At 43.2% G+C, this 20,046-nt stretch overlaps 1 protein-coding gene across 1 annotated transcript in view; it reads right to left on the bottom strand.

The window, feature by feature from the left end:
- FBP2 (fructose-bisphosphatase 2) overlaps positions 1-20,046 on the bottom strand; it is a 29,580-nt gene that overhangs the window by 7,051 nt on the left and 2,483 nt on the right. The window contains exons 2-5 of the mRNA XM_040450250.1: positions 17,488-17,650; positions 15,071-15,163; positions 3,493-3,633; positions 1,218-1,355 (exon numbers count right to left, since the gene is read on the bottom strand). Of these exons, the coding sequence (XP_040306184.1) occupies positions 1,218-1,355; positions 3,493-3,633; positions 15,071-15,163; positions 17,488-17,650 (535 nt within the window). The remainder of the gene's footprint in view (positions 1-1,217; positions 1,356-3,492; positions 3,634-15,070; positions 15,164-17,487; positions 17,651-20,046) is intronic.

Below are 20,046 nucleotides of genomic sequence, written 5' to 3'. Positions count from 1 at the left end.
CCTTTTTGTATATTTAGGTAGAAATTCTGGGATCCAACTCTAGGTTTCATTCTGTTCTTCTGATCAGTCAGAATTGGACGCTCCCAAGACCATCCGGCACTTGAGTCAAAATGATCATTGTTTTTACATCCAGAAGAAAGTACCTCCCTGGACTCTCAAGCATTGCCTGAGAAAATTATCAAGCATTCACACTAGTTTCCAGCCATTGCATGTAGACTAAACTTTCTGAAGCCAGAAAGCGACTTTCCCTAACAACTAATCCCTAGTCTTCAGTTTATGGAATTTGTAAGGGATTTTATGTAAAAGTAAGCAAGCAAAACCAAAACCTCCTATAGGCAAAACAATGCCTTTTATGCTAAGAACAGATACATAGTAAATCTCAGGTTTCACATTAAAGGGCAACTAGAGGATTCTGGAGATTTGCTTTATATTGGGGAATAGGTACCTTCCTTTGCTGTTTAAAAGGGTCTCATCTTTGAATCCGTATAGAAATATTGGTTAATATGTTGGGCTCAGCAGTCTACCATTTCTGTTATAAGTGAACACTGACTTTTTAATTCCAATGACATGCCCCAGAGTTTGGTGAGAGAGGGTCCCACTTGTAAACAAGCTTGAGCCCCTCTTCCAACTTAGACCAGAATTTACACTTCTGGTCTAGAAATTCTTTGACTCTGCTCCCATGCCTGTCTTAAAAGCTCTCTTAGTATGGTGGACATACTGAATGGAGTGTTTGGGCTGCATTAACAGCCACATGAAGTCTAGAACGTGGTAATAATCCCTTTGAGAGACAAAAAACGTCCTAAAGCTTGGGGTAAACACAAGGCCCTGATATTAGGGCATATGAATGGGACTTTCAAATAGAATTAATTATTCCATCTAAAATGGAATGACCAGAATCTACATAGGTGGTAGCTCAGTAAACAAATGACTTGAGAAGTTCAGGCCTGAATCCTGAATTTTGAAAATGTAGTCTGTCTTCTTCATAAACAATGTCTCCTAAAAAAACTAACTGGGAAATATTATCTTTAGTAGGTAACTTTAGCTGTAAAAGACTTTGGTCATTTATGAAGAAAGGCAGAGTCAGTCATTCTCATACCAACCAGAGCCATAATCAGTGGCACCGACCTCTGTCAGCCAGGCTCCCAAAGCCACCACCCAAACAGGGATCCAGTGAGGCAGCATTCTCCCTGCTACTGTGTTAGGCTTCCTTCACTCACCTCTGGAAATTTCTTCTTCTGCACATATTCCAAAGTGGCAGCATCAAAATACTTGGCATAGCCCTCATTGAGACTGAAAATCTTTCCTTTCTTTTTTATCTTGACATCTTTTTCCACCAGGATAAATTCACCGAGAGCCTAGAAAGATGAAGAGAAACACCTGGAAGAAGAGAGAAACCAGGAAACAGAAGCCCACAGCACACTGCCGAAAAATCAGGGAGCATCAGAAAATGTGGGACTGCTGGAGAAAATGTGGGACTGCTGGAGAACATTCCTTGGTAATGTTCACTGCCTGCCCAGTTACTCATTTATAGGGAAGCTTGCAGTATTTATCCCCCAAGTTCTCATCCCCAGTTAATTCCTAATGTTTCAAGGGAGTTTTGGGCCATAGACAATGAGAGGAAGAAGTTTCATGGATTGAATTTGTCATAAGGGTGGGCGATGCAGTTCCCCTACCAATGAGTGGTCCATTTATGTAAATGACTCAGTCTTAGAAACCATTAAAAGTTCCTGATATCCCAGTGACTCTTACACAAGTTAAGGAGGAAATCCCTTCCATCAGAAACTGTATTCACTTGGCATAAGGAGTAAAATGGATAAACAAATTTTAAATCTTCAGAATCATTAATAAAAATGTGGCAGTGCCCCCACTGTGGTTGCTCTGCGGGATACCCCTGGTGTACCCCTTTATCTGAGTGTTGGTATTATAAGGACATCCCTCAGGTACCTGTTTATCTGAGTACTTATGGATGTGATTAGGTGGTTGCAGGTACCACTTTGAAAGGCTAGATATCTCTCTAAGTCACTAAGAGGAAAACCAGGCTTGGAAATGTAATCAGCTTTAATGAACTTCAAAGACTAAGAAAGTGAAAATCCCCCACGATGACAGCTCACAGCTGGCAGCTAGATTAGAAGGTTCCTAATAAACATAGGAATTTACCTTCCAAGAGTATAAAGAGGCAAGACCATGTTGACCATGTCTGAAATAAGACAATGATAAGAATACTCAACTGCCACAAAAGTAACTAAGCATCCCTTTCTTCTGTATGTGATGACTGCTTCTTTCGCAATGAATCTCTACCCTCACTTTAATCTTCCCACCTCCTAGATAAAAATTATTGATATACAATCATTAATTGTGCCCACTTCTAGACAACTCCCAAACCAGAACTAACCCTCTCTTTCTTGAATCCTCCTGAGAGCAAGCAAAAGCCCACTTGCTATATAGTTAAGTCCATCCCAACTCCCTCCTACCACGACACTCTACTGTTCCTCTAGAACACATCCTCCCTTGTTCAGTAAACCCAACTTCTTTTTATTAGAGGAAAGTTCTCGGTGGTTTTTAGTTCATGAAATTTAATAACTTGCTGTGGACATTTGTTGCTTTGGAACAGCCCAGTGTGGAGTAATACTTCCTAAAAGCAGCCTGACTCCCTTTGAAGAACTAACTCTCCTCAGTGGATGCCAGTCTAGGAAGACTAGACTGAACCTCCTCTAGCTCAGTTCATGCATTTGACTTATCTTGGCAAATTAAATTCTCCTCCCTGCAAGTGAACCTGGAGTGAGAGACACAGAATCAGAGGTAGTGTCCAAAACAGACTGGCCAAGCTGCAAGCCCATTCCTGTGACTCCTGCTTCCTGGTCCTCAAGACCTGTCCATTTCAGCTTGTGTTTTGAGCTTTACCATTAATGCAGTAACATCCTTTACTTAATTGGGAAGAACATGTATGTTAGAGGCAGTCCTACAAACCCAGCTGTCCAATAGGGTAGTCACTTAAGTTAGTTAAAATAAAATAAAATTTAAAACCCAGTTTCTTAATCACACTAATCACGTTACAAGTATTCAATAGCCACATGGGGCCAGTGGCTACCAAATTGGACAGCACAGATTATAGAACATATCCATGGTCACAGAAAGTTCTATTGGATGGTGCTGCTCTAAAAAGTCCATGTTACTGTCTAGACATTGGCAACATTATGATTTTTTAAATCATTGTATTCCCATAAGCCAAAAAGGTTTAACACATTTTTAGATTAGAAACTCCTTAAGGACAGGGTCTGGGTTGATAGGACAGACCCCTAAGAACCCTTCAAATGCCCTCCATTACACAAAAGTCTTTAATGTTTTTTGATGTTGGTGTTGGCTCACCAACTAGACTCTCTGGCCCCAAAAAGCAAGTGTTAAGAATGACCAGAAAATTATCCCAGGGGACTGGAATTAAAGCACAGAGGCACATGGAGTCCTAAGTACTGATGCTGCCATATTGGTACATACAGGGTCAAGCATGAAGAGATCTACTCCCTGCCCAGTGGAAAGAGCCACGAGGGTTGCACTGCCATAGAGGGCATAGCCCGCAGCCACAATATTTCGGCCTGGCTGCAAAGCATCCTTTTCAGAAGGCTCGTCGTCTGAGGTCTGCGGAAGAGAAAAGAGGAACATGGTGTGTTATTGTCTCTGGACAGAACCCTTTGCCAGAGGCCGCTGGCACTGAAGGAAGCGCAGTTCTCAGCATTTTGAGCTGAAGCACATGCACCTGGAGGGAATGAGCTGCCATATTAATGAACGGTTCTACCTGAGTCATTTTGCAAAGGCCATTCTTGGACTTCTCCCTGGTTTCTGAACACATTCGTCTGCATCCTGCCAAGAAATCACTCAAGATGCTAAAACCACAGCCTCTCTTCATAGTCATAAGCAAGAGGGAAAAATCTTTATCAACTCCATTGTGTAAATGAAGCACTCAGAATCTGAATGTTTGGATAACTCACCCGACATCAAGAAGCCTCAGAGGTGGAGCCAAACCCAGGCAGCCTGGCCCAGGGCTCTTCCCTGTTCCATGTGCTGTACCTTGAAGGCCTAGTCCTTGCCTGCCCCCCACCTCCATCCCCACACCACAATGAGCCCACGTCTATAGTTCGGAACATTTTCTTCAGGAAGCCTCCCCCTTTGCCATGGCAGCAATGCAGGTGTGAGTGAGAATTCAGAGACAGGACAGGTGGGGATGCCAAGGAAGAAGCAACAAATATTCTTGATGGAGGGACAGAGCTGCAGCTGAGACTCTATTTCATAACCCAGTTTCCCCCATACCTCTCGAAGGTTCCTTCCCTCCCCACGTCCTTATGCTCTAAAAGGCAAGTTTATCAAAACTTATGAGTTTGGTGGGGCATCTGGGTGGCTCAGTCGGTTAAGTGTCCAACTTCAGCTCAGGTCATGATCTCATGGTTGGTAAGTTTAGGCCCTGCATTGGGCTCTGTGCTGACAGCTCATTGCCTGGAGCCTGCTTCAGATTCTCTCTCTCTCTCTCTCTCTCTCTCTCAAAAATAAACATTTAAAAAATTTCTTAAAAATAAAATAAAAGAGAAGAGATGGAGGTCAAGAGAGGTACCCACACAATATCTTGAAACCAGTGAGTGATAAAGCTGGGACAGACCCACATCTCCCAATGCTAAGCCAGCATCCTTCATCCTTCAACACTGTCACAGAACATGGGGCTAGTCTGACCTTTACAAACAATATCCTAACAACTTGATTATAATTACCAAACCTTACCCTTCTTTAAAACTGGCATGTTGGGGCGCCTGGGTGGCGCAGTCAGTTAAGCGTCCGACTTCAGCCAGGTCACGATCTCACAGTCCGTGAGTTCGAGCCCCGCGTCAGGCTCTGGGCTGATGGCTCAGAGCCTGGAGCCGGTTTCCGATTCTGTGTCTCCCTCTCTCTCTGCCCCTCCCCCATTCATGCTCTGTCTTTCTCTGTCCCAAAAAATAAAATAAAAAACGTTGAAAAAAAAAAATTTAAAAATAAATAAATAAATAAATAAATAAATAAATAATTTAAAAAAAATAAAAAAAAAACTGGCATGTTCCTTTTAATAATTTTTCCTTTTCCCATCTTACATTCTTTCAAATAACTTTTTTTTTTGCAAATAATTACATTTCCATCTGACTTGGACACATATTCAATAAATTGGCCTTACTTCCAGATTTACTGGTCACATACAGATTCTGAGAACCAGACCCCAGAGCAGATTCTCAAAGTGGAACAGCAGCATCAGTATCCCCAAGTATCTTGTTAGGAGAGCAAATATTTGTCCCCCCTCCTCCCCCAATCTGGCTAGGCCCACAGAATCAGAAACTCTGGGCCTCCGGAGTCAAGCTTCCAGGTGATTCTGAAACATGCTAGTTTGGGAACCACAGCTTTAAAGAATGAGCTCTAAAGACTTTTCAGAAAATTGAAAGGTTTTTAATTAAAACTTTTAGTCTTCACCATTGATGCTCCTAAAACACCTCCATTCAGCCATCAGAAGGACCACATTTTCTGTGTATGAAACTAGGGTTCCTTCCCACTGATTTTTCCCTGACCAGAGGCTGTTCTATCTTTGAGCTGTGATCCTGTAGCCCCTGCACAGGGTAGCACCCTCTCCGTGGCCCTCTGGCCTCTTCCCCATGGCTGGAGGAGAACCACTCCTTCCCCCTGGCTTCACTAGCTTTTAATAACAGGCAGAACTCTCTGGTCTAAAGAAATAACAAAAAAAGGGGCGCCTGGGTGGCTTGGTCGGTTAAGTGTCCAACTTCGGCTCAGGTCATGATCTCACGGTCCATGGGTTCAAGCCCTGCGTCGGGCTCTGTGCTGACAGCTCAGAGCCTGGAGCCTGTTTCAGATTCTGTGTCTCCCTCTCTCTGTGACCCTCCCCTGTTCATGCTCTGTCTCTCTCTGTCTCAAAAATAAATAAACGTTAAAAAAAATTTAAGAAATAACAAAAAATACATTCCAGATCCCAAAACTTCCCTCTAGCCATTGCCCTATCTCTGTCTTCATGTAGATCCTGGAGTCTGAAATGCCTGTCTACAGTAGCTGTCTTTCTTCTCCTGCTACCACCGCAGGCTACCAGCTGTCCACTCTATCAGGAGCACACTGTCCAGTCCTCCTGACCTCCTGACCCTACCCCAATGTTGGGTCCCTTGACTACTGTCACCTTCTTAGGTGAGCGACATGGGTCTCTCCTAAGCATCTGTCCACTTCCCTCTTTTCTGGACTGCAATATTGTGATTTATAAGAAATATGTATTTGCTCCTTCAGATGACCAAAATGCATTTCTCCTATATATTTGGTTTTTGCCCACAGTCCCTGGCTCACAACTTCCAAAACACTCAGACTTTCCTAAGTGTTGAGAGTGATGAAGGTGTCTTTGTCATGATGATGAGTGACTTTGGGACAGCACCTAAGGAGGAGGGCTGGTTGCCCAGAGAATCAACCACGTGATCACGTGATTAGAAGGCTGGAACTTTCTTCTTCACCCTCTGACCTCCTGGAGAGGTGAGGAGATGGAGATTGAATCAATTGCCAATGGCCAGTGATTTAATCAACCAAGCCTATGTAATGAAGCCTCCATAAAACCCGAAAAGGACAAGGTTTGAAGAACTTCTGGATTGGTAAACATCTGGAGATACAAGGAAAGTGGTGTACCTGCAGAGGACAGGGAAGTTCTGCACCCTTTCCCGCTTACCCTGCCCTAGGGATCTCTTCCATCTGGCTGTTCCTGAGTTATATCCTTTAATAATAAACTGGTGATCTAACAACATGTTTCTCTGAGTTCTGTGGGCTGCTCTAGCAAATTAATCAAACCTGAAGAAGGGGTCTTGGGAACCTCTGATTTGTAACCAGTCAGAAGCACAGGAAAAACCTGGGCTCTTGACTGGCATCTGAATTGAGTTGCTGGCAGGGGCGGCGGGGAGAGTCATTGGAACTTTGAATCTATAGCATGTTGGTCAGAAGTACAGGCTTGCCTTGTAGGACTGAGCCCTTAAACCCTGGAATCTGATGCTATCTCCGGATAAATAGTGTCAGAATCGAGTTGATTTCTTGGACACCTGCTGGTGTCTGAGAATTGCTTGATGCTATGTGGGGACCCCATGGCATCCCCATGTTGGAACTGGGTCCAGGAACCTTTCATGGACTTCTTTTGAACGCTCTAGGTGTGCCTTCTCATTTGTTTTTGCCATCCCCTATTCTTCCAATCCCTTAATGCAGGTACTCCTCCTGGTTCTCTGCAGTGCAAAATGAACTTTCTTAACTGCCACCCTATCCAATGTGGAGACTCTGAATTGCTGTGAGACAGAAACATTTAATGAGGTCTGGGGTAGATGCCTGACCCACACTGCCCCAATCACAGTCTACCCAGGAATCCATATTTGGGGCTAGAACACTCTGGTTTATGTCAACTTGGGAGCTGTGGGATGGCACCTTTCTTCTGCCATTGGCCAAAGAAGCAGAGAAAACTTGGTCCACAGAGAGAAGGAGTGAACTGGCCACGTGGCAGGAAGGCAAGATAAGAGACTCTTTTCTGGTCCTAGCTTTCCCTGAGGCTGGCCATATTCCTACCTTGGAGTTTCCTAATCCATTCCTGCCATTCCTGCCATTCCTGCCATTTACACCAGAGCCCTAACTAATAAAGCTCTCTTCTTAGTCTACACACTGCTCGGTAATCTCACCCACAACCAAAGTTCAAAGCCCTACACACACTCCCAGTCCTCCATCTTCATCTCCCCTGAGAGCCCAGCCTCGGAGTCACCTGCCCACCAGATATCCCTAGTCAGGTATCCCACAGGTACCCCAAACTCAGTATCATCTAAGATGGAATTTGCCCCATCTCAACCCCAAAATCCCTGCTCTTCTGCCATTGCTTCCTGTCTCAGCAAATGGCACTGTCATTTGCCCAGTAGAAACCTCAGGGTCACCTGCCCCTCCCTTTCCCTGACCACCCTCCTTGCCATTACCCCATGCCCTCCACTCAGTCACTGAGCCCAGTCTCTCCTTGCACCCACTCTTCACAACTCCACGGCCTCCTCTCCATCCTTACCATCACCACTTGGCCCCAAGTGACCTTTACCTCCTTCCTGATCCCCCAACTCCACCCTTGCCCCACTCTGATCCATGTCACTTCTCGTTTAAAACACGTTATTGACTTCCCACTGCCTCAACGTCTGATATTCTTAACTAATTTTACCAGGTCTTCCATGATCTGTCCCCCATTGGTTGACCAGCCTTGTCCAACACCATCCTCCACCCCACACCCAGGCCCCCACCGCAAAAAATACCGAGCTTCTTTTCTCTTCTTGAACATTCCACCACCCTGCATCTGAGCTCCAAGAATCTGTATATGACCTTCTTTCTAGCCAGCATGGCCCAATCTTTTCTCCTCACACCTTCTGCCTGAGGAACTCATAGTTAACCTTCACATCCCAGGTGAAGCATCATCTTTCCATGGAGGCCTTCTCTGACCTCTTGGTTAGTCTTCCAGGTACTTAGTGCTTCTCCTGGGAAGCTCCCAACACACCTTCATTAGTGCTGTTTAATGTCTGCCTTCCTAAATAGACTGCAAGCTGCATGGTGGCAGGTGCCAATTGTCTTGTTCAGGCCTGTTTTCCCACCATGAGGTGCAATCTGGCACATGGTTATGGCATTCAGTTGATTCACACATGCAAACACCCATGCAAGTTAATACATGTGCATATATATGCATACATACATACATTTTCAGGAGCATGCTGGACAGGCAATTGCAAGGCATTCCCAAATTTCATCAACCTCTTATATAAATTTAGATTTTCCTGAATTTTAACCTTTTGTTTTAAAATAATTAAAGATTCACTGGAAGTTGCACAGATAGTACAGAGATCCCATGTACCTTTCATCCAACTTCCTTCAATAGTTGCACTGTAAATATTTTGCTACAGTACAATATCAAAACCAGGAAATTGGCATTGGTATTAAGTCTGTGTACCACTCTGTGCCATCTTGTCACATGTGTAGACACCATATAAAGACACAGAACTATACCATCAGGCACAGAAGTCTCCCTCATGCTACCCCTTTATGGTCATTCCCACACTCCGCCCCTCCCTGCTATCCCTAACCCCTGCGACCACTGATCTTTCAACAGCTCTATAAATATGCTTTTTAGAGAATATCACATAAATGGGATCATAAAGTTTGTGAACTTCTTAAATTTTTTACTCAGCGTGAAACCCATGAGATCCATCAAAGTTGTTACATGTATTGATAGTTTATTCCATCTTATTGCTGAGTGGTTCCCCATGGTATGAATGTATCACTATTCAACCATTCATCTGTTGTAGGACGTTTGGGTTATTTTCAGCTGTGGGCTATTACAAATAAAGCTGCCATGAGCAATCACGTGCAGGTTTTTGTGTGGACAATAAATCTTCAATTCTCTGGGAAAAATGCAAAAAACTGCCAAACTTTTCCTGAGTGGCTGTGTCACTTCACATTTCCACTAACAATGCATGCCCTTGTAGCAGTTGGTATTGTCACTGTTTTCTATTTCAGGAGTTCTATTAGGTATGTAGTGATGACTCATCATGGTCTTACTTTGCATTTCCCTAATGGCTAGTGATGTTGAACATCTTTTATGTGCTTCTTTGCCAAGGAACTTCTTTTCACCTGTTTGGTGACACGTCTCTTTATGTTTTATGTTCTAATTGGATTGTTTCGAGTTTTTTACTGTTGAGTTTTGAGTCCTTTGTCAAACTCTCATTCTGTAGCTTGTGCGCTCATCCTCTTTACAGAGTGTGCTTTTTGAGGAATTGCTCATCTAACTTGTCCAATTTATGCAGGTAGATGTGTTTATATTATTCCCTTTTTATCCTTTAGATGTCTCCTTTTTTTTTTTCAATATCAAAACAACTCTGAGATGAACAGTCTAGTGAACAAATACATGTTTCCATGATTGTTTTCCCCAGAGAAATTCCAAACAATGAAATTATTGGGTGAAAGACTTTTGATATATATTGAAAAGTTGCCCCTCAGAAAGACTACATTAACTTATAGCTTTACCATCATTGATAAAAGCATTCACTTTAATTCAACCTCATGAACATAAAAGAGCACTATCTTTTCAACTTGGCCAATTTGGTGACTGAAAAAAAATGATATTTCTTTTGTTTTAATTTTCATTTTTTATAGTTAACAAAGTAAACTTCATAGCCTTCTTGTCCATTTTTATTTTTTATTTTGTAAGTTGCCTGTTTCATATCTTTGCATATTTTTCTCTCAGGGTGTTTGTATTCTTGTTGTTTATTGTAATACCTTTTTACATATGAGAGATATTAATGCCACATATTTGTTACACCTATTTTCCTCAATTGTCATCTGCTTTTTAATTTTATTTACAGTGTCCTTTTCTTTTGCAGTGCAGTTTTTCTAGTAATTGAAATTATTTACTACAGCCCACATTATTTTCTTCTCTTGTCTTTATGGTTAGATAGAATTTCCCCTACATCAAAACAAAGCCAGACAAATATTATTCTGTTTTTGCTCCAGTTTCATCTCCCATCTCTCCATCAAGTCCATTAAACCATCTGTAATTTACTTTAGTGCATGGAAAAAAGAAAGGCTCATTTTTTTCTGGTTCTGAGACTTCAAAAATCTACTTCACATTAGTAATCTCTATTGCCATGACACTTCTCTCAGAAAATCTCAGAATAGTTTGCAAATGATTTGGTGTTATCTTTATCAGGTATTTTTTTTAATGTTTTATTTATTTTTTGAGAGAGAGAGCACAAATGGGGGAAGGGCAGGGAGGTAGGGGGACAGAAGATCCAAAGCAGGCTCTGCACTGACAGGCTGACTGCAGGGGGCCTGATGCGGGGCTCGAACCCATGAACTGTGAGATCATGACCTGTGCCAAAGTCAGATGCTCAACCAACTGAGCCACCCCGGTGCCCCTCTCGGGTCTTTTTATTTCTTCCTACCCCAATAAAATATCTAAATCTGTCACGGGTAAAGGAAGGGATGCATCATATGGCAACTTACCAGTAAAGTTAGTGACAATTGCAAAGACTCAATGTGTTGGTGGTAGAGGGTATGGAAAAGTAGACTATTTTTCTTTTTGTTGAGGTATAACTTAAACATAGCAAAGCACACAAATCTGAATTGTTCAGTTCAATGAATTTTTACATACGTGTAGTATATATTCATGTAACTACTGAGATTAGCTTGCAGAATATTTCCAGGGCACCTGGGTGGCTCAGTCGGTTACACATCTGGCTCTTGACTTCAGCTCAGGTCATGATCTCACAGTTTGTGGGTTTGAGCCCTATATTGGGCTCTGCATTGACAGTACAGAGCCTGCTTGGCATTCTCTCTCTTCCTCTCTCTCTGCCCCTCCCCTGCTCTTGTCACTCTCCCTCTCTCTCTCTCTCTTTCAAAATAAATACACTTTAATTTAAAAAAAAAAATTACAGAACATCTCCAACAACCTAGCAGTCTCTGGGTACCTCTTCAGTCATTATCACAGCCTCCAAAGGTATCATGTGGACATCAAAAGGATAATTACCTTTGCCTGTTTTCATATAAATGAAATTACAAGGCATGTGTTCTTTTGTATCTGCTTATGTTTCACAACATTACGTCTTTGCAATTTTATCTATGTCTTTGCATTCAGAAACTTCTTGTTCTTTTTCATTGCTATGTAGTTTTCTGTTATATGAATATATCACAATTATTTATCCATTCTAATGTTGATACACACTTGGGCTTTGTTTTCTAGTTAGGGGCTACTATGAATAATTTGTGCATGTCTTTGGGCAGTCACAAGTGCTCGCTTATCCTGGGTGCGTACCAGCAGTAGACTTGCTGGGCCACAATGTATTACTACATGTTTATCATCACAGGTGCCATGCCAACTTTTCCAAAGTATTTGTATTACTTTTTACTGCCGTCAACAATGTACAATTCCAGTTTCTTCATCAACACTTGGTATACATTTTTCATTTGAGCCATTCTTGTGGGGATGAATGATGTCTCATTGTTTAACATCCATTTCCCAGATGACTAACGACTTCGAGCATCTTCCTTGTGCTTATTAACCAGTTGTGTGGAAAATATCTCTTTAGTGAAGTGCTTATTCAAGCTTTTGCCCATCCCTTTGATTATACTGATGGTATTTTTTTATTGATTTGTAGAAGTCCTTGATTTATTCTGCATAGGCGTTCCTTGTTGGAAATATGTATTGAAAATCTTTTCTGCCAGTCTTTTCACTTCTCTTGTCTTATGATGAATGAAAGTTCTTAATCTTAATGAACTACAGTTTATTAGCCTTTTTTTTTTCATGGTTAGTGCTTTCTGTGTCCTATTTAAGAAATATTTACCTTCCCCAAAGTCAGGAAGATATTGTCCTATGTTTTTTTCTAGAAACATATTGGTAGTTGCCAGAAGCAGGGGTGGAAGGGTGAGGGGGAAATGAGTGAAGGTGGTCAAAGGGTACAAACTTCCAGTTAATAGATGAATAAATCCTAAGGATGTAATGTACAGTGTGGCGACTATAGTTAACAATACTGATTGTATGCTTGAAAGTTGCTATGAGAGTAGATCTTAAAAGCTCTCATCACCAGACAAAAATTTTGTTTAACTATGGTGATGGATGTTCACCAAACTTACTGTGGTTATCATTTCTATATATATATAATATATATATATATCAAATCATTATGTTGTTCACCTATTCTAATACAATGCTATACATCAATTAGATCTCAGTAAAATTGGGAGTGGGGGCAAGGAGCTATTAAGAGCCATGATGGCAGAGTTGGAGAGCCTGTTTGAATTCTTGTCCTTCATGTACCAACCGGTGATTTTAGTTGAGTTCCTTAACTTCTCTGTGCTTCAATTTGTTCCCCAGTAAAAAAAAAAAAAAAAATTGGTAGCAGTGTGTGCACCTGCTTCATGGGCTGAGGTGATGAGTGACCCAGGAGCACTGTGCTTGTAGGTGGGCAGAAGAGTTCCTGACTCATGCTCAGCAGTCAACAGTATTGGCCACAATGAAAAAGCCAATGTTGAAAGCCACCTCAAAGATACAACTGGTGTCTTTTTTCAGAATCTCATAAAGATCATACCACCTATCTCTTTATTTTTATTTCCAAGCTTTACTTCAAAAAGAGAAGTAACATTCCTTTATACACCTATCTCATTTTGGCTTAACCTTCAAACATCATATTAGTCTTTCACTTTCTCAAACACCAGAGAAAGTGTCTTGGGTCATTCTCTCCTGCTCCCTCAGCAAAATTCTCCTTTTCTCTCTTCACAAGAAAAAAAGAAAGAGAGAGAGAGAGAGAGAGAGAGAGAGAGAGAGAGAGAGAGAAAGAGAGAGAGAGAGAAACACCAATTGGGAAACATTCTCAGAGTATTCCTCTAGCCTGGGCTGGCTTGGCTTACATTTGGTTCTCCAAAACAGATGTAACAGAGCCCCCATCCTGCTCCTTGATTTTCTTCACAGAAAGAAAGCTTAGGCTAATTCACATATTCTGCTAAGGTTAGGTTTCTGCTAAGCTTTTGCCCCTGAAAATCAAATTCTGGCCTCTTTCTTTGGACAACCATCAGCCAAGCACAAATAATCTTGCAATATCAATATCTACAGACAACACACTGGGTGACATGGGATGTACCCAATCCTCCCCCACATTTATAATCTAAGAGCATGAAGGAAAACACTCATAGAAAGTTAATTACATACACATTACATGATTAGTGCCAAATTGGTAGCATAGAAATCAGTGATGCCTGTGTGTGTTTGATCATAGTTTAGTGGAAAGAATGTGTGCTGTGGAGCCAGAGGTATGGGCCTCTAAGACCAGCCCAGAGGGCAGATTACCCAACCGAACAATCCTTATGACCATCCAGAGCCTGTAGTGTCCCTTCGGCCTGACAGCCCCCCTGGGGAAAAGGCCCAGCCATTCTGATTAGAGTGAGGACTGATCTCAAACTGAGATATACTGTGGACTATGTTGTGTGACATGAAGTTTCTGGTAATACTGGGTGGTCGCAAACCCACCCATAAAATCCTCTGTTGGCAGGTATGTGGTGTATATGCGAAATGGCCCCAAACAGGTCCTAATGCCCAGAGTCTGTGACTAGGTTGCATTACATGGCACAAGGGACTTTGCAGATGCAATTAGGGTCACTAATTTAAAATAGAGAGGTATCATTGTGGATTTTCCAGATGGGCCCAATCTAATCAAATGAGCCCTTAAAAGCAGAGAACTTTCTGTGGCTGAGGGCAGGGGAGACAAGGCAAAGTGGGGATATCAGAGAGATCAGAAGCCTGAACAAGACTTGGCCTGCCTTCACTGCCTTGGAGGAGAAAGGAAGCACAAGCCTGGGAATATAGGAAGCCTCTAGAAGCTGAGAATGACCCCAGTACCAGCCAGAAAAAAAAAAAAAAAAAAAAAAAAAACCCAAGGACCTCCATCCTGCAACAGAATGGAACTGAATTCTGCCAACAACCTAAAAGAGCCTGGAAGCTAATTCCCCACCCCCCAGCCTTTCGATAGGAAGCCAGGCTGGCTGACACCCAGATTTTGGCCTTATGAGACCCTGAGCAGAGAACTCAGTCATGCCTTTCAGACTTCTGACCTACAGAATGGTAGATACTAAATGGGGGTTATTTTAAGCCTCCAGATGTGTGGTTAATTGTTACAGCAGCAATAGAAAACTAATGCAATAAGATTTGAGAAACATAAAGAAGAAACAGAAGAGTCCTCAAATGCCACCTGGAACCTAATACTCTATCTGATATTTGTGTCACTCCCATTTTCTTAAAACCAAGACTCATCTGTCCTCTTATTTTACCTTCCCACCCATGCAGTGAAGAAGGCAGATGGAAAATTACCATATCAGCTCTTCCAATGAGGAACCCGAGGCCAGAGTGAGTTATGGTTTGCTTACAATGGTGGGTCTGGTCAGTGGGAAGATAGAGGCTAGAACTCCAAACTTGTGGCTCCCAGGCCAGGAACCTTCCAGAAGCCACCAAGAGGGAAAAGGCATTAAAGATCAGACTCACCTTTCTGTAGATGGCAAAGATGGTTCCAATGGAAGCCAGGCAGTCGATGTTAGAAGATCCATCCAGTGGGTCAAAGCAGACCACGTACTTCCCCTAAATGCACAGAGAGAAGAACCACCTGATTGGTGCCCTTCCAACCAATACACTCTGTGAAGTGGCAGTGCATGGTCGGTACCACTACATCAAAAGTGACCCAGAGCAAAGGAATATCCTTACCAAAAACTGCAATTACTTAAGGAGGGCAAAGTATCCCTTAAGGAGGGATTCAGCATCTATGAATCCTGAGCTCGGGGCCAATGTGCCCATAGACAGATGAGTCAATGCCCACATGGGGCGATGGAAATCCCATCCACCTCCGTGCCTCCTCTGGCTCTGCCCTTCCCTCCAGGGTGGGCCCATGGGGGCCTCATAGCAGTGGAGGGTGTGAGAGGAAACCATGTCTGAAACTGGCACCTGGCCGGGAAGAGGTAGAGGAGCCGAAGATAAACCTGAGCGAGCTCTACCCATATCCACAGTAAAGTCAGTAAAGTCAGTTATGGATTTATTCATGATTCTTTCTGAACCTCTATGCAGACAGGCTTTTCTCACTGGGGAGCAATTTTGCCAAAAGACTTCAGAAAATCTCAGAACAATGTCCCAGGGCCTCTGGATCTGTCTTATTAAGAAAGCTGGCATGGGGCGCCTGGGTGGCGCAGTCGGTTAAGCGACCGACTTCAGCCAGGTCACGATCTCGCGGTCCGTGAGTTCGAGCCCCGCGTCGGGCTCTGGGCTGATGGCTCAGAGCCTGGACCCTGTTTCTGATTCTGTGTCTCCCTCTCTCTCTGCCCCTCCCCCGTTCATGCTCTGTCTCTCTCTGTCCCAAGAATAAATAAACGTTGAAAAATAAAATTAAAAAAAAAAAAAAAAAAAAGAAAGCTGGCATGTATACATACGTCAGGAGAATAAAAATCCTGTCCCAGGTTTTGCTGCATCCAACCCACCTGTCCTGTGTGAAGGCCAGAAGACAGATCTGGATCTTTCCAGCCCACACACACCGCTCTCACAGGCTGCTCCAGCCAACATTCCACAGGAAGAAATCATCAGATACTTTTTACAGACCTCCTATGTGCAAGGTTCTGGGAGAGCTGTAGTGATGGGGACCAGAGTTTCCTGGCTAATTAGGCTAATTAAATACTGGTAATATAACATCAAGTAAGATGGAAGTCATTTCTCCCACCACTAAAATTACTTTTCCCTGACTTTCTGGTGACTTAATGCCCTAGCTTAAGCTGTTTTTTTTTTTTTTTCCCCTCTCTCACTGGGGGTGGAGATGGGCTAAAAAATGGGATAATCCATAAGTTTGGAAATTTCCCATTCTCCCTGTGGATAATTCAACTGAACCCATTCAATCATTCATGCATTCATTCAACAGATATCTTTTGAACATCTAGCATATGCTGGAAAATGTTCAAAGAACTGGTGTGGAAGTAGGCATAGAATATTCAAGAACCAGCACTAAGACCTGTATAGATCAGGCCAAATGGGGAAGAAAACAATAGATTAGATAGGAGAGATGATTGAGAGGCATGTAACAGTGGGAACTGAAAGTTGAAAATAATAGGTATGATTTAGCTTAAATTGCGTGAGACAACAAGAGTAAAGTGCTTTGCATAGTCCCTGGTATAAGGTAAATGTTTCCTACATTTGCTTTTACCTTTTTCATCCTCTCAGCTAATTATGAAGAAATAGTCTCCAACACCCAATATATAAAACAAGGCCCAGTCCCAGTATTTACTTTGTATCACAGCTGGACATGGGTTGAATTTTTGGCCACTAGCAAACCTCTGACTTTAATGAACTGTTTTTGTGAAACCAGAGTAGCTACAGACCCTGCCTGGTCATGCCCTGCACTAACCAAGTTTGCCATTGTATTAAGGCAAGAGAGCACGATCTTTACGGTTTCTTTTCTATATTGGCTAACAGTTTGTCAGGAATGAAGAAATCTCTGATGAAACCAGAGCCCCTTGGAGAAGTGTGTGTTGGGGAGAGGGAGAATAGAAGTGGGGATGGGAAGAGTACAGGTCTGCTCTTCCCAGGAGCTCTAGTTTTTACTGGACTCGATGGTTTTGAAACCACAAAAAATGCAGCACTTGTTCCTGGCAAATGAAGACAAAACCCCACCCACTGAGGCATTTTCAGGAAATTACTCTTTACTCTGAATGAATCAACCCCCTGTTGTGGATTTTTTTTTCCACTAGACAGCATAAGACTTCTAACTAAAAAAGTATGCAATCTTCCCCCCCCCCCCCCCCGAAAATAAAAGTTAAGGAATAGGAATATCCCAGGAACTAAAGAAAAGTAAAGCAACCGGATTCTTCCCAACTCAGTAGTACCATCTACTGGTGGCTAGGGGAACTGCATCCCGTCCCCACACGCACCCTCTTCTCCTTGGGGGTGATCATCGCGTCTTTATTCTCCTCAGAGACCAGGACACAGGTGCCGTAGGAGGACTGGAGCATGTTGATCACCAGAGAATTGGATAACACGTCCAATTTCTTCACCTCATCCCCGGTCACGTTCACGCTTCCCGCAATTCCATACCTAAGAAGACGAAAGACTGAATGAAATGGTTAAGGGAATCCAAAACTCCATCAGAGAAGCCCAGATTGGCGGGGGGGGGGGCGCACCAGGGTGGCTCGGTTGGTTAAGCATCCCACTTCTGCTCAGGTCATGATCTCACGGTTTGTGCGTTCGAGCCCCACATCAGGCTCTTTGCTCTCAGCACAGAGCCTGCTTCATTCAGATCCTCTGTCCCCCCTCTCTCTGCCCCTCCCCTGCTTGCACTTTCTTTCTCTCTCCCTCTCTCTCTCTCTCTCTCTCTCTCAATCTCTCTCTCTCAAAATAAATAAACTTTTTAAAAAAAGGCCCAGACACCATTATTATAAGCCACTTTTCCCTCCATTGCTGCCAAATCTCCAATTTATACAGACCAAGTGCAACGTTTCTCAAAGCTGTGATTCTCAACCTTGCTTCCTTTACACCGTGAGGATATTGTCACAGCCCCGTATTCTCCCAACAACGCTAACTGGAATTCAATCTTATAAAAACACAAACCTGCAATGGGCAGTGGGAGGTGAAGGGAAAGAGCCAATTCATAAAGTCAGACATGTCGCCATCATTACTAACCCCAAAACTAAAGGACCATGGCTTCCCAGCACAGGAATTTCAAGTATTTGTTGATCACCCTCAAATAATGGCCTGGTGGACTGAATGAGAAATTTGCCCTGTGGTGGCTTTGCATTACTTAAGATGGAAATTTGGGGACAGACTTAACTAATTTAATTTTGTTCTTCATTACCATTTCAAGCGACGTAAGAAAAATTCTATCTAGCTTTATGTTTTAGAATATCAGTATGCAAAGGTCTCCTAACTTCCACCGTCATGGGCAGGGTCCTTCTAAAATACCAACAAGATCACTCTGGTCTCACCCAGAATCTCCAAGTTCCCCATGGTGGACTTCAGGCCTCACCAAGGAAGCCCTGTTCCCATGCTGGCATTGCCGCTTGTCCCACTGACCTCACTCAGCCAGTCTCAGCCTCTGGAATCCACTAGGCACACACTTGTCTTACACGGACCCCTCGGTTGGCTGCCCCATTCCCGCACTCTTCCCGCCAAGAGTGGCATGGCTATACCCACTCAAGCCTTTTTCATCTCAACAGCCACAAAAGTCCTGTGGCCACCAGCACCCAGCAAGATGCTCCTCTCTTTTTCACCCTCACTTATGGTGTTCACTCCACAGGAATGCTGTCTGCCTACCATGAGCTTCTCCCTACTCTCCCTCCTGATCCATTCCAAAGGCTTCCTTGGCCCCAACACCACCAGGCACACCCCTGTCATCCTTCCACAGCAGTTTGTGATCTGTTCATGGGAATACCTTTCCTGGTAGATTATCTGCTCACTGAAGGCTAGAACGGTGGCTTATTGTACTGGTTTCCACAGCACCCAAGGATGTGGTAAATGCTCAATATACGTTCACTGAATTATGAAGAAAGCATGGCAGGAAAATAATTTCTCTACATCCCCACCCCTTTTTTAAAGCCATGTATTTGCTGAAGGAATCCTCAGGTGGCTCTAACAGGTAGCCCGGTTGAGAACCACTGATGTACCCTAAGCAGGGGACAATTCACTTCCTACCCTCTTCCTTGACTGACAACCTTCCTCCAGGTGCCATTTACCCTTAACCCCCATTAGCACCCCTCCTTCCAGAAAGAATGGAAGCACATTCATAATGAGATCTGTCTGACACCTGCTCCAAGTTAGATCATGGATACAGCAGAGCTTTATAATCCACAGGACAATATCTTTTACTATTTTTTGAAAGCTTTACTGATAATTTTTGAATGGGATGTTCTACCACTTTGGCAGAAACCCATGAAGATGCTTCCAGGAGAAGGATTCTAGCATTCCCTTCTTCCTACAGCAATGAACAGACAAAAGAGAAGAAAAAGCATGAACATTTTTTTATCACGTTTGCACTCATTGAGCTTGTGCCTAAAATGTCTTCCCCAAAAAAGGAAGCAAAGAATGAGGGGCTTGAGGCTCCCTAGATGAGAAAAGGGGCAGGAGCATGTGAAAATCCTATTTTCAGGAGAATTGTTCCAGGACAGAGAACGACCTTTTAGCAATATGAGAAGCAATTCCAGGGTCCTCTTAAAATAACCTCAGCATTTTGTTAGAAAGAAGGAATTTCCAGGCAATGGGCATCTCACACTGCCACTTTCGTGTTTCAGTGAGGGGTCAGGAGAAGGATGACATCAGACCCCTGCCTCAGCCTCTGAGAAAATAGTGGATCCTGAAGTCTTGATTCCATGGGCTACACCTGCCACCTAGTGGACATTCAGCAGCATGGACCAGCCAGCGGGCAAATTTCCCCAGATCTGGGCTTGGACCCAGTGTAATAATGAGCATTTACTGAGCATTTATTATGGATCTGGCGC

This window comes from Herpailurus yagouaroundi, unplaced genomic scaffold, assembly GCF_014898765.1.
Source record: "Herpailurus yagouaroundi ecotype Mexico unplaced genomic scaffold, PumYag 201, whole genome shotgun sequence".
Lineage (NCBI taxonomy): Eukaryota > Metazoa > Chordata > Mammalia > Carnivora > Felidae > Herpailurus > Herpailurus yagouaroundi.
The sequence above is the reverse complement of the archived record's forward strand: the minus strand, read 5'-3'. Positions and strand labels throughout refer to the sequence as shown.